Source organism: Ammodytes marinus, assembly GCF_949987685.1.
Source record: "Ammodytes marinus genome assembly, chromosome: 5".
Lineage (NCBI taxonomy): Eukaryota > Metazoa > Chordata > Actinopteri > Uranoscopiformes > Ammodytidae > Ammodytes > Ammodytes marinus.
The window spans coordinates 5,882,075-5,897,806 of record NC_137234.1 but is presented as its reverse complement, the minus strand read 5'-3'; the positions used below and the strand labels follow the sequence as shown (position 1 = coordinate 5,897,806).

General features: G+C 41.5%; 1 protein-coding gene across 1 annotated transcript in view; it reads right to left on the bottom strand.

Annotated features, from left to right (window-relative positions):
- pik3c2a (phosphatidylinositol-4-phosphate 3-kinase, catalytic subunit type 2 alpha) overlaps nucleotides 1-15,397 on the bottom strand; it is a 51,578-nt gene extending 36,181 nt beyond the window's left edge. Inside the window, exons 1-2 of the mRNA XM_080028336.1 lie at nucleotides 15,313-15,397; nucleotides 7,167-8,428 (exon numbers count right to left, since the gene is read on the bottom strand). Of these exons, the coding sequence (XP_079884462.1) occupies nucleotides 7,167-8,345 (1,179 nt within the window). The 5' untranslated portion in view covers nucleotides 8,346-8,428; nucleotides 15,313-15,397. The remainder of the gene's footprint in view (nucleotides 1-7,166; nucleotides 8,429-15,312) is intronic.
- Between the last annotated feature and the right edge of the window lie 335 nt (nucleotides 15,398-15,732).

Here is a 15,732-nt window from a genome sequence, read left to right as displayed (position 1 = left end):
GCCTAATGACCATAACCCTAGACTGTACTGGAAAACTGTCCTGCACTCAAATATTTACTAGTAGCCACTTTCAGTATTTGAAAAGCCTGCAGGTTTTTAAGATAAAGAAGCTGAGCAGCACCATAAGATGGCTAAATGACAGTCACGGGTTTGAATTCTTTAAAACAACTTTCAATCTGAAGATTTTTATTTTGTTGGCTGCCATACCAGAGTCTTGATTATAGGTAATCTAGGAGGAGAGATATTGAGAAATGGGAGTTTGATAGTCGGCATTAAAAAAAAAAAATCCAAGATGGTCACCACATTGGCTTATTGGAAAATGGAATCATGCCTTTTCTTATTTATTATTTCAAAAATGTATACTTTTCCTTATCCCCCTCCCCAAAAAATGTAATTACACAAGGAACCTTACTATTCTAACTGCAGCTTATTTGAGCAGCTTTTATCAGGCAACATTTTTTTGGTCTGAATTAATTGAGTGTTTGACACTCAACTTGCATATGACCTGCAAGTCTCAACTTGCCAGTCATATGCTAATTCAAGCTAAATGCATAGTTGCCCCAGGCTTCCTTTTAACATAACTTTGTGTGGGGAAATGCTGCCAACAAGCGATGCTAACTGTCATGCTGATCCAGCACTTACTGCAGCAATGAAGATGGGTTTTATTGGCTTGTGAATTCTCAGCAACCCCTGACTGTCAGCTAATGTGTTATTGGCTGAAAAAACGTGAAGATTTTTTTCAACAATACTTCGACTACAATATACTTCAACTCGCCTGTGAAAAACTGAGTGGTGGTTTACATCAGAGGAACCAGCTGCTTAGAAAACACAATTCAACTTCTTCTTTCATTCAGGAAGTGACTTGATTGCAAGTTACCCACGCTTCCTGTGATAAACTGAATAACCCGGCTTGAAAAAAAATATCTGGTTCGAAGTAGCACTTTAAGATAAGCACGTTAATACATGTTTTGGAATTGGACACTCGCTGGAATGTTTTTTCGCCAAATCATAGCAAAATTCAACCAATCACCAAAACACTTGTAAGCAAGGTTCCAGCTTCCTTCAGCGCTCTATCTTCTACAATGCGTCTCCAGTTTGCTGCCAGTAAACCAGGTCAGAGGTTGGGAGACTTTGTGTTTGTTTGACCAGTGAGTCACACACATAGGTTAACTGGAATCTGTGCAACATCCCTCTAATACAGCATCTTCTACCCCTAAAATGTGTGTAGTGGATCGACATTTAAGGAGTGTTCAGTATGCTTTAGGATCTCGTGCTTGTGCTTAAGGTGTAATTAGACCGTAATAAAAGAAAATGGTGGTGGAGCGTGTAGTGGGATGGTGTGGAGGTGTGAACAATGTGAAAGGGGGCTGCTGGTCTTTGGGGGAAGTAGTAGATTTGACTGCGTGTTACTGTTAGGTTGGAAATGTACTGCGCATGCTGGTATACTGTAGGTGTCTGTATCACACACACACACACACACACACACACACACACACACACACACACACACACACACACACACACACACACACACACACACACACACACACACACACACACACACACACACACACACACACACACACACACACACACACTCACACTTCAAAGTGGCTACAACCTAGAGCAAAAGCCTTGATAATCACTGTATAAAAATAGCATCTATCTTATCACTGATGGTCTCGTTTGCTGTTACAGGTCATTATAATCCTCAGAGGAGTTTCATGAACATTTTGTAGTTCCTCCTATGAGGTTTAATCACAGCACATGTTCAGATTAAAATGAAATACCCCACAGGTCATTATGAAGGAACAGTGCAATAACAGAACAAGCAGAGACATGCCCTCTCAATCCGCAATGAAAGGGCACGGGAAACACTTCAGTGTCTTGTTGTAACTTCCCGAAGTGTAATCTCATAGACTACTTTATGTCGCCCATTACGTAATCACAATCTCTATTAACCACACCCTGAGCATCATCAGTGTTATCTTCCTGAAAAACTGGTAGTGTTAACATTACTAGATCAAAAGTCAGTCGGTCAACTGAGCACATCTGATTTTATCTCATAGTCATTCACTTATTGTAAATCTAGACTACTGTATATATGCACACATCTCACTCAAATTCTTACCATTTATTCTCTGGATTCCAAGATCTACAGCACGGACCGAAAACCATGTAACGCTGAGTAAAGTGGAACCATACACAATTGTGAGTTCTAGTAATAAGAATCTGTGTTTTCTTAAACACCAGACATGGCGACGTGTGGTAAATGACGCATTCACTTTTTACAGTGTTTGGCTTTGTAAACAGTGAGAGCCGAGTCTGAGCAGGCATTGGGTGCTGCGAGGCGTGACGGCCGGACTGCTAGATTAAGATATTTGTTTGACTGCTGATTATCTCTGACCTAAGGCGTCATATCCAAAAGGCACAAGGAAGGGACCAGAAGCCAGCCAGCCAGGCAGTGAGTGAGTTAGTCAGTGATAACAAATACAGAAAGCGAAAGAAAGAAAGAAAGAAAGAAAGAAAGAAAGAAAGAAAGAAAGAAAGAAAGAAAGAAAGAAAGAAAGAAAGAAAGAAAGAAAGAAAGAAAGAAAGACAAAGAGAATGAGACACCACACAGTAGAGGTGTGTGTGAGTCGTCCACAGAAGATTTGCTTCCGACTAAAGTTCAAGCTCATTTGTTCCATTTTACACACTTCTTCTGCCCACACCACCACATCTTAAACTGCAGCACATGCCAACCACATGATAGACTTGGCAACTTCAGGCTGACCTAAAGCAATCCAAACACTCATTTGGAAATATTGGTATTGAAAGAAAATAATTTAAAAAAAAGGGAAAATTCTTAGGACACATTTACAAGTGAAACCAATGGATAAAACCATTCCGATCATGCCTTAGGCGATGGCTGCTGTATTCAGACATGTGGTAAGGTATGCCCACTTTTCTGTGCAGAAGGATTTAAACTCATGATCATGGCTAGATGAAAAAGGATTTGATTACTTTTTAATACAGTTCTGTTTCTGGAGATAGTATGTCTTTTTGTAGAGAAATGATTTATGTGGCTTGGGCAAGAATATCAGCAAAACCTTGAAAACCCATTGAGCTTTAAGAGCAAGGTTTAGGAGGTGTCTGATGTCTGCAACTCAACACATGATCCGCACGCGCGCGCGCGCGCGCGCGCACGCACGCACGCACGCACGCACGCACGCACGCACGCACGCACGCACGCACGCACGCACGCACGCACGCACGCACGCACGCACGCACGCACGCACGCACGCACGCACGCACGCACGCACGCACGCACGCACGCACGCACGCACGCACGCACGCACGCACGCACGCACACACACACACACACACACACACACACACACACACACACACACACACACACACACACACACACACACACACACACACACACACACACACACACACACACACACACACACACACACACACACACACGCAGTGTATTTGTTGAGTTATTTTTAATCTGTTGTACTTCCATCAAGACAGGGGTGGACGTTTACTGGCGATGCTGACACTTATCAATGTGCAGTTGTTGGTGCAATACAGTAATTGCTTTTCAATCGGCTATTAAAGTAATTAAGTATAATGACAGTATTACACTAGGCTTATAACAGCACACCTACTGTCAACCTGTCAGATTCACATTGTCCAAAATGCTTTTTATATGTATGTCCTCTGGGTTTGATTCATCATTAATGCAAAATTCTAAGTAAACTCACTCTAGTAATAGCTTTCATATTTCTAGATTCTGTAATGTCCATGCATCAGGAGTCACCAATGGACTTTTGAAATGTAACACACAATGATAAAGTATCTACAGCCAGCAACAGCTATAAAACCATATGTTCACTACTACAGTTTATGGGTTAGCTTCTAAAGTTAAATTAATTGAAACCAGAGAGGCTGTTTCAAATGGTACAAGAATCTACAACATAACTGCGGTCTTTGAAAAAAAAAAAGGAATTTGCAGCAATGTAAATGCATATGTCGGCAAAAACCAGCCAAATGATTGGTTTTCTTCTTTTGAAGGGGAAAGCGAGAGGAAAACTATTTCCAGGGGATTATAACGTTTCAGTCGTTCTTGGAGAGCAAGGCCAAACCTCGACAAACGATCGGGCCTCCACCAACCAAGCGGTGTAATCACTGTAAACTGATTCGATTCAGTACGTGGGGTCCGTGCGGAGAAAGCACCTTTTAAAACGGTCTCGTTATGTGGTTAAGTAGCTCTTGGTATTATAGTCTATGGTATGGCTGGGAGTCTAGTTTCACTCCTATGTGATAGCTCTTACTCCCTTCTAACACACATAAGCCTTACTGTGTTTGATGTGCTGTTGGAGCTGGAGTGTTAAGCTATTGGTATTGCAGATTTAACATTTCAAGGAACTACGTTATCTATATATTTCCACACCACTCTCCAAATCACTGGAGTATTGTATTCGAAGCAGATATTTGAATGATTGTTTAGTTTGCTGCTCTCATCATAGGATCTAAATCACCTCCACGAAACTTCCCCAAGTCTGAATGAGAGTTGAAAGTTGTCACAGCAATTTTTTAAATGGCAACCATTTCTTATGTCATTCAGATGCTACTGTGGGGCATGAGGGAGCTGTACAGGCTTATTCTTGTTTATAACAACATGGACGCTGACTTCCAGGAAAGCACACACATAATACCATCTCAAACTCACTTCCACAAAGACTGCACACATGAAGCAGAAAAACAAATGTGTAAAATGGTGTGTGTGTGTGTGTGTGTGTGTGTGTGTGTGCGTGCGTGCAAGTGCATGCGAAGAACACTGAGCTACAGAGGCCTGCTAACTCGAGCCTAGACATAACATATAGGCAATTGTAAACAAACAACATGCCATCCTTTCTAAAGGAACATTCCTCGTCCCTCAAGACACAGCTGGGTGTACAGAATGGACAGACTGCCTTTGATGAGTGTATGTATTAAGTCTATGTCTATAGAGCCCCACACATGGTTTTAAAGACATATACTGGAACAGAACATTGAAACCGGCCCCCGGCTGGGGCCATGTTTATGACCTGCTCCACAATGTTTCTTTACTGTTTTTTCTTCTTTTTACTGTGCCATAATCTTTCCAAACACTGTGTCAAGTTTCCTGGTTTTCCCGCAACCGATGGGGACTTCTGGAAATAAGAGCCTTGTACAACGCTGTAAGGTTAATTATTATGGAGTGAGAAACATACCAAGGAGAATAATGGTTTGGTCGCGAGTTGTGACACAGAGACAAACACAATGAAACGGAAGTGGGCGTCGTGGAAGCTGCAAAAAAAAAAACTGAAACAATGTCCTGACACAGAATAGCATATCCAGACCTTTAAAGTACTTAATGAGAGGGTTCCAGTATTGTTTGCATCTTGTACTGTACCAGCCCGTGTATGGGGATGGGGGGGGGAGGGGGATGTATGCACGCTAGAGTTGGACGGTATCCAGTTTTTGGTACCTTTAAACATTCCAAAGATTCTCCTTTCTACTTCAACTGTAGCCTGTTTGTTTCGGTTTCTGGCCTAACACTACATTTTACAAGGTTACATTGAATTAATCACAATAAAGTTACCTTCATCAAATACTAATTTTTACTGAACAACACTTGAACACATCACAATGTAACTCAATACTTAAAAGTATTCAACTACAGCAGGCGGTAATACATATTTACATCCACACGTACTCTCCAAACATCCTGAAGGAGCTCTAGAATTATGTCACAACGAAAAGCACTTCTGATGAAGCATGCATCATTTTTGACTCCCTCATTTCTCAACAGAATATTTACAACTTCCTCGCAATTACTGAATAAAGAGGAAGACACAAGTTGACAAGTTCATGTCCTGCTGGTAGGCCCTTAGTTTGGTGGCACTGCTGTAGTCTCAAACGCTCTTCTTGTCTTAACTCAGAGCTGCCAGCCAAATGACAGATGGTTGTTTAGTTTTAGGGAGAAAAAAAAATTATTTAGAGGCAACAATGTCTAATTCAACTCGCCCACAGCAAACACTGTCCCAAATGAATGTTCTAAATATTTATCAAGAAATGAGATCACTGTGTGTGTGTGTGTGTGTGTGTGTGTGTGTGTGTGTGTGTGTGTGTGTGTGTGTGTGTGTGTGTGTGTGTGTGTGTGTGTGTGTGTGTGTGTGTGTGTGTGTGTGTGTGTTTTGCATTGGCAAAACATATCACCAAATGTGGTTGAGAGGAAATTGCGGGGTGAAACAGCGGGTAGCTAACCAGAGTTAAAAACCTAAATACATGTGGGAAGTGAAGAGGATGTTTTATCTCATGCTAGTGAGTAAATGACCAGACAGAACACATGTCATTTTAAGCAAAGACTGATGGTTGAATAAAAAGATCCCAGACATCATCTACTATTCTGACTAAACTTTTAATCACACTCACTCATGTAAAACGAGGTGCGGTTTTATTGAGTAATTTGAACTCAATAGCATAATTGGGCTTATGCTGTCAACACTGTGCAAAAACAGACTTTTCAGCTGAAGCGCTCAGTGGCTATTGGCTAACAGCAAAAAGACTGTGACCGAACAGTGCACTCTCCCATTATAGGCCATGCCGTTCAGTCCATATCTATAACACCAGCCTGGTATCACCAGGGCCCTGGAAATGGTAAGCTTAAATGCAATGCAGACATTATCTAAACCTCTGAAGATTTGGTATCAAACGTTGGGTTTTCCTCTACAGCATTAAATACCCACGACTAAATAAGCAACAAGTTAAAGTTCAGAAATACACTCTTAATTCAGTATTAGGAGTTTGACACTGAACAGCTCAGCTCATCTGCATCATCTGAACTGTGTGGATGTGATTTTTATTCACAATGATACATTTTATATAATGAATCCTGTAGTGGTGCACAAAAGAACGTCACATGACATTGACTCTTTCCACTTGTGTGTTAATGTAGGACAACGGTTTGCATTGTAAGAAATGTAAATGAGGAAATAGGTGTTCAGGCTTTTAGTGTTAACAACTGTCCTGCTATGAAAAAGTGTGTATCGTGAAAAGGCCAATAGCAATCTCTGTAGACATTCCCTAAAATCTAAAAATGGGAAAATTTTTCATTTCTTTCAAACATTTCACTGTGATCCTACCTGATTGTTTGGTTTGTGCTGGGCGGACGTCCCGGGGATGTTGAGTGAGTGACTCCGAGTGACGGAGGTTCCTGATGAAGATTTCCTGTGGTGTGATCGAACTGACTGTAAGGCCTTCCCCTCCAGCGGGGGGCTGCTGCTCTTAACACTCTTCCCTTCAGTCTCCAGCACTGCATCCCATGGATCCCCCGAAGTATCTCCTGGGACCTTCTCTACGGTGCCTCCTCCCGATGCCTCCTCACTCTCGGCTTTACGCTTCGTCAGTGGGTCCAAATCCAACCAATCAACGCGGCTTATGCTAGGAGGTTCCATAACGTCTGGCTGTTGGGGCGGAGGGTTAGGCTCAAGAGAAGCTGCGATAGATTGAGAGAAATCTACGTCAGTGCTCGCCGACTTGCCGTTCTTCAAGTACTCTGAGGTGCTGGCGATCTTGTCAAAGAGTTTGGCCATTATGGGGTCGACCACCACGGACTGCTGAGTGAAAACCATGGCAGCGGCCGGCTGGATGGGAGCGAAGGGCATGTAAGACGTCTGCGGTGCCGACATGGTCATGAACGGGGACATGGTTGGAGTGAAGCCATTTTGAAATGTGCCTGGTTTGGGGAAGGGGGCGGAGGGGAACATTGGGCTGGGCTGGTGAGTAGGGGTGGACACACTGGAGTTAGTCGCGGTGCCCATAACAGGCGTCCATTGGTTGCTCTGGAAAGGAGAGGAGTGGCCCCCGGGATAGGAGGCGCTGAGGTTGAACCCCAGCAGTGACGAGGGGCGGGACACCTTGCTGCTGTTAGCCCCAAAGTTCTCATCCAGAAGGAGCTTCTCAAGTTCCTCATTGGTCAGCTTGTCCACGTCGATGTCCCTGAACTTGTCCCGCTCCGCTTGCTTCTTGGTCTCTGGGAAGACGATGAGATCTTTCTCTGGTCTCCTGGTCGAGGGGGCAGGCTGAGGTGGAGCAGTAGTGGTGCTGGTGGTGGTAGGTTTGGCCTGTTTTGGTTTGGAGAAGGGAGAGGACGTTGCCGAGGAAGATAAGGATGTTGAAGCAGAGGAAGAAGTAGGTCTCTTGTCCCTTTGCAGTTTTGCTAGAGCCTCTTCCTCCATGCGAAGGGCCTCCTCTTTACCCACAACCCCCCTGGGCTGGGGGACGTCCAGCTTGAACCCATTCCCACTTGATATCTGGGCCATTCTGTCAACTGGAAGGTTCCATGAGTGTGACAGCTTTTAAGTCAGTGTGGCCCAAACAGGTAGTGTAGGAAATCTTTAAACACCTAAAAAAAAAGAGGGAAAATATGTGGTCAAATTGTTGAGATTATAATTGCAAATGTATATAAGGACAACAGGACATTTATGCAAACGAGTCACAAAGAGGAAACTGTTAACATGATGTACCCAAGATAAGGTTAAATAGACTGCCTTTATACAGCACTTTTAAGCCAAAGTCAAGTTAAGTAAAGTAAAACACCAGCGGCTGCTGTCCTAAAGATCTTTGCTCGTGCGTGCTGGCGGAGCGAGCATTTGTTTTGGAAGCAAGTGAAAGAGAGACGGCAGGATGCATTCCGATGAGGTAAGTCTTTATATGTGTTTATGTAAGTTTAGTATCGGTAATATTGCGATGCAAAGGAAACTTTGATTTAGAACCGTTCAGGGAAACACAGGGTATTCTGGTCTGCCTGCTGTAAATCGAGTTGCCAGGGGTTTCAGAGTCGGACCCGAACAAAGGCATTAATGATAGCTATATAAAATCGCATTATTTTCGCTGGTGGTGTTGTTTGCTGGTAATTTATGATCAGAGGGAAAATAAGACTGTTGGTCATAAACATTTTACAGTTCCACAGTCACTTTAAATGGCAGGATTCCGTTAGCCATGACACTGTAACTAGGCTTTGATTGCTTATTGATTGGCTGCCATTTGTTGTCACAAACGCACAGTCAATAATTACTTGTGCTTATTTGGACTCAAGGGCATCATTAGTTAGGTCAAATAGCCAGCACGAGCTTGACATTGCAAGGTGCAATTGTTCAGACAAGCAGCCTGGCTGACCACACGCACGCATGCACACACACACACACGCATGCACACGCACACAAACAAAAACACACTAACTCAAACAATTACCCAAAGTGATTTATAACATCACATGAGTCCCACTACTTCTGGGCATGCACTTAACTTGAAGTTAACAGTCCTGTGTGTGCTACTGTGCCGGACAGCAAATAACAATCTATTAATCGACCAATTATTTTTCTTCCAACCAACCCTCCCAAACCAAAAGTTGATGCCAAATATGACAACTTCCATTTGTGATAATCCCAACTACTTAAGGTTAGCCTACACACATGGGAAAGAGCCCAGGGTATCCCAGGTCTCATTTACCATGAGAAAAACATTGGTGCAAAAGACAGTGTTTTTGTGGCCCTAAAATGACACAGCGCCTTCTCAAAGCAACCATTCATGGAGCGATCACAGGCCCGGGGTTGAGTGAGTTCCTTCCCTCCCCAGGCGTCACCGGCCTCTCCTGAGCTTGCCCTCCCATTGTGGTGCAGCAGGCTGGCTGTGCCGGGGAGAGGGCTAGCCTAGCACTATTGTGCAGCTGAGGAATTTGGCATGCTAAGCAGCCCGGCGGGTCTGTCTTTCTCTGTCTCTCTTTCTTCTCCTGGCCTTCTCTCACTCTGTTAGCATTATGTTAGCACCATGGCCCAAGATTGTCTTATCAGCTGTGCTAAGACCAGCGCGCAGCAGCAACAATCTGGCTGCATTCATTAAGCATTTAACTAGGAGAGCTGCGTGCCAACTTTGCCAGGAGAACACAGATGTGGGGGACTCTAAAAAGTGCATAAAAAGAAAGGTCAATGTGTTTTGGCGCCTGCTGGCTCTGATGCCTCATTTTTAGACTAAAAAATGCCACATGATCCGACCAAAGTAGTTCATCCGTATATCATTGATTTTGCACACAGTACGAATGCATGCTGGGACACATAGCAGTAAAAGTCACTGTTCCAAAGTAAAAAGGTCTTAGCCACTAAACTGCCAAGTGTCTAAGAGTGTAACACAATGAGCCAGATATGAAACAGCACCTACATCCTGATTCTGTATGTAAATACTGACTGGGTCGATCTGAGGGACCATGTAATGTGATTTAAGTTCATATAAACATTAGTCTAGGTTTCAGAGTGGGCAGAGTTGGGCAGAGGGGCCAAATAAATGTAATAAAGCTCCAATTTTGCAGTAAGGGTTTGGGGCTGTATCCTGTTTTAGCAATGGAGATTCAACAACACTTAAGTTAAACTAAGGAAACAGAAAATCATGGCCAAACAGAAAAGCTCCTGAGTCAAGCCATGTGCTTAAAGGCCAGACAGGTGAATAGGGTAACATTGTTATTAACTTATTGAAATCACAAAACTTTGCCAGTCGTTTTCAGGGCTTAAAAAAGCACATTTGGCACGTTCATAAGAACAGCAAAATGTATCATAATTAAGATAATTATCAACATATGAACAATGTCTTCTGTATTAACCTTCAGAATAGTGCTAAAAATACTAATGACGAGTTTAGTTGATGTAATTGCATAAACAGTTGAGATTTTTGGTCTAAAAACTAATGTTGAGCTAATGGCCGCTTAAACATGGTGGTCTAGGAGAAATATACAGACGCAAACAGGCAAGGTTAAGTAAAATAAACACTTTATGTACATTTTGGACTCTTTATTTATACTAGTATGAGAGAAGACATGTTATGGAAGCAAATCTTTACCAAAATGTACCATTGCTTGAAACACTTGTTTTGGCCTGCAGTGGTGACAGGACACATACAAAAGAGGAAAAGCCCACTTACAGTATAGCGAATAGCCAAGTGCTGCCAACATAAATACATTGTGTTCCACTGCCCCATGGCAAAGCATGGCACAGCCCCAGGTCCTACTTATAAGAGCTTTGATTCCACATTAAGCCATGACATTAGTATGGTTGAAGAGGTAGTCAGAAGACAACAGCTACCCGGGGCCATAAGCCTCCAGTGAAAATGCTTGCTCAAGTGAAAGGATTTAAGGATGCAGAGGTCACATTAACATATCTGGGAGTTTTGAGAATTCCCAGATCATTTCCTTGACGGTCTGACAAAGCCCTTTTATATACAGTCTATGCAAAGCCCCAATTTTTTTTCTTATTTTTTTACCACTTAACTTCCTTCACTTGCATTTGCCTTTTATTGAGCTTTCTCAAAATCCATCTTTGTGCAACTTACCATGCCTTAGGAAATACAATTTGGAGGATTTGGAGTTTGAACACTGGAAGCTATTTCACTTGATTTGACTACTTCAGACTGATTTAGCTCATCTCTGGATTGGAATACAGTTTCTGTATAGAGACTAGACTGTGGGTTTGTACCACTTCCCATTGAAAGCGCATTATGAAGGAATCAAAAGTGCAGATGTTAGCAACACACTGACTCCACAGCTGACCAAAGTACAGGACAACATCTTTAAAGAGGAAAATAAGTAACCAGGCATAAGTTTATAGATGTGTGGGATATGTTCTGTGGTTGCTCGGGGAGGAAACAATATACAGTTAAACTTATGTTGCTTTTGTTCCTGTAATGGCTTGTCTATTGCTGAGGCTTCAGTGCTTACATGACCTTTATACAAAGAAACTAAAAATTGGTCATTTAAAAAGGTGAACTATAACATATATTCTCATAACTGAATAAACAAACTTTCCTCACAGTAAAATATGATCCCTGGAACACTGTTTAAAGTTAGAAAGCTTCCTGAAAAGTTACTGTTTTACCTTTGTTGTTATAACAGCAGCAGGGCCCTACAGTTTGGTTTACAAACACATTCTAGTCTTACGTTTGGTTCCAGGTTTCTCAAAATCATTTAGTTTTGATTTATGATGATAGACTTAACTAATACTAAGATTTACATGTAGTAAACATGTTTTTTAAGCCAAAATTACAGGCTGTCTAAATGTAAACAAATACCCCTCCCCTGAAACTGCATAGTGCACCTTGGAGTGAGATGCTAGTTTTGGTCCACTTGGCCAGAATCCAAAACAAATCATTATTAGGTAAGGTTAGGTTCAACTTTATTGTCGAAATTTGTCTTGGGCACAGACAGTGCATCATTGCTTTCTTACACAGAGTACAACAGAACAAAACACAACCACAGACACAAACACAACCAGACAAACTAACATGTAAACATTGAGAACATGGAGCTTGATATACTTAAATGGCACTTTGATGTAAAGCATAAAATCTACAGTATGGAGATAAAGATAAAGTGTGCATTGCCCTAGAGCTTATGGATAAAGTGCTATGTGCTAAAGTGCTTAGTTCTAAAGTACTATGTGCTAAAGTACTATGTGCTAAAGTGCTAACCTATTAATTGCACATTATTCTATTGCACATTGTTCGTCAGCTTAATGGAGTGCTACTGTACTGATACTGTAGTTCATTCCATGGGTTTTTGAATCCTATACTTGTATTATAGAAAATTAAATGTATGCAGTAAGCACCCTCCCAATAAGACCTTTATTAGAACCCAGAATTGCACATTTGGTGATTGTTATGAGCAGAAGGACATGCAATGAATCTCTGCACACAAGCAGCAGTCCAGTCTGAATCGCTGCGTTGCTCACAACTCTCTACAGTTAGTCGTCAAGAAAAGAGGAATTGTAATTATTCAATTTATATAAGATGTTCCTCTTTTCATTTTGATGAGCTTCACTTTTCCTCTGTGGGGGAAAACACTTTCACGTTCAGTGTTTCCCCCAGAAAATGGCTTAGTCAAGGTGGTCACTACCCTGGGTCATCGGAGGCGCGGCGCGTAGCGCCGCGTCGAAAATTTGGGGGGTATTTTGCTCAAAGATGCCAATGCGCAGTAAAGAAATAAACTGTTTATTTGAATACAACAGACACTGACCTTACAGTTGTGCAATTTTGTTTGCTATGTGCAGGTACAAATGATGTGCAAACATGCAGTACAAAGCACAATTAAAGAAAACTTCTACTGTTTTGGTGCAATACTATACAGACACACTAAATACAAATAATGGACCATACACTCAACATGTGTATGCACATAAAAGTGAAAATTCAACTTTAAAGTTCCTTTTTGGATGAGGGGCTGTTGTGCGATTATTGTGGACAATAGGCCTATTGTGATGCGATAGCCTATAATTCATTAATGGTTGTTTTTAGCCTACTTGCTTGATTTCTTTTTAAATACAGAGTTTATTGGTCGTTTTCTAACATGTATTTCCAAATTTAAAACATAAAAATAAAGCAGCATTGAAAATTCAGAAAATAAATCTTCTTGGCCTACACTAGCATGCTGTTTGAAAAATAACTCAATAGTTGAAATAATAAATACAATGTGTTTTCCCCTTAAAATGACTAAATACATTTCTCCAAAGGTCAAAGACAGTAACAGTGTGGCACTTCTATAAACACTTACTGAAACTTGGCTGGGCCATCACTCTCATGCATTCATCAAACTTTTCTCTGCGCTGTCTGAGCTGATAGATAGGTTGTGTTGCCACGGTGATGTGGAGTCTTAAACTGTTCTAGCTTTGCAGAGCACTTCTTTCTGTTCAGCTAAATATCCCCATAGAACTGCACCGCGTTTATTATCGCCACCAGTTAAATGTCGGTTTGCTTCTGCTCGTTTAACTCTTCCGCGTGCATGCCGTAGTCGCGCGGTGCAGTACGGTCGCGCGCACAAAGCCGCGGACACAGAGCAGCTGATAGAGAAACGCTTGGAGACACATGCTTTTTACCTTTCGCGCAGTTATGACCATGTATAAGTACACATCGCGCTTGCTAGTACATTAATTGTGCAGCACAAAAAAAAATAAAAAAATAATAATAATTTTTTTTTTTTTTTTTTTTTTTTTTGGGGGGGTGGGTGGTAGTCAAGGCGGGGGGCTGGCGTTGCTAAGGCGGCCGCCTTAGCTATAAAGCGCTGGGGGAAACACTGACGTTTCATCTGAACCCAAGTGCTAATGGTTGGCGCTTGGGGTAGGCCTATAGTATGATCACGTTTTGAAAGATATTCAAGAAAATTCACTCAGGATAAATGTGATACTGTATGTACATATTAGTAACACAACCTGCATGTCGTAAAGCTATATGTTCAAATATCACTGTTCAATGATCACCACTAACTTATAACCACTGGTAACTTGTACACCAAAATATTGCTTTTGAGTTTTATTTTGTGATACTTATTCAAGTAGGTTATACATTTGTTTGCTTACTTTAATTGCTTTTTATTTAATTAAATATGTGTGTTTACTTATTCTATTACAGCCTATCTTTTACCATGCTGCACAGTCCCTTCTGCTACTGTAGGCTTTAAAATACAGAGCTGTCGACTAACATTTGTCTACTAACTTTAATTGTATATTACTTATTATACTATGCATGCGTTTACTTTATTAAATTGTTACTAATTTATTAAGATACTTATATTGTTTGTTAATTATTTAACTATACATTTTGTTTGCATAGTAGCCTTTATAATTTGCTGATGTACACACATTTGTTTACAACAACTACTCCAGCTATCTAACCTGTCTGCTCACCTGACACCAAGTAGTGCGTCGTGAACACAGTCTGTGGTCGTGAATTGTCAAGAAGTCGTTTGTTTTCTTCTCGCCTTGTCATGTTGTAGGCTACACATCTTAAAACAGGACTTAGCTGTCCTATAACACTAGCGTCCAACAGATAATAAGAAATTACTCAAGCCCACTAACGTCAACTGACACTTCTTGGTACTTTTGATAGCGTTGGGAACTTTTTCCTCCTACTTTGTTTGATGCTAAGTTAGCCGCTACAAACTTACAGAACTGTACGCAAAACACAACGACACAGATACTTCCCAGGAACGTAAAAACAGTAGATGTAGCAACATAATAACTTATACGTCAGCTCCGTACTTTTTGGGACACTGATTTATTGCTATGAAAAAGTACCAAGGCAACTGCTTTAGGTCCTGCCAACTGCACACAACAAGGAAGACATACAGCTTCTATTTTTTATCGCAGGGTGGAAACGGACAGATACAGCGCAGAGGCAACCACCAAATGAAAGCAGCGTAACGGCTAAAACTTTAACAGACAGTCATTAACTATTACAAACTGGTTCATTTCTCACCTTTTAGCGGTGCGGTGTTTGGAGCCATTTTTCCTGCAGCTGCATTTTTTTTTTCTCTTTCCATCCACTTGCACCGAGCAGCACGTCAGTTCCTGTTGAGGAGGCTGGTGGAGGTTTTGGTTGGACACAGTCACACACAGCGTTTCTGCTCTGGCACGAGATTTAATGGGGAAGTGGCGCCATCTTGTGGACAAAAAGGGTTAGTGCCAAAATAGATAATCTGGGGAGATCAATAAAGCTTGTTATGGGCAGGATGGCAACATAATATCAACACCACATTGAACGTTCGTTTTACTATATAGATAGATAGATAGATAGATAGATAGATAGATAGATAGATAGATAGATAGATAGATAGATAGATAGATAGATAGATAGATAGATAGATAGATAGATAGATAGATAGATAGATAGATAGAT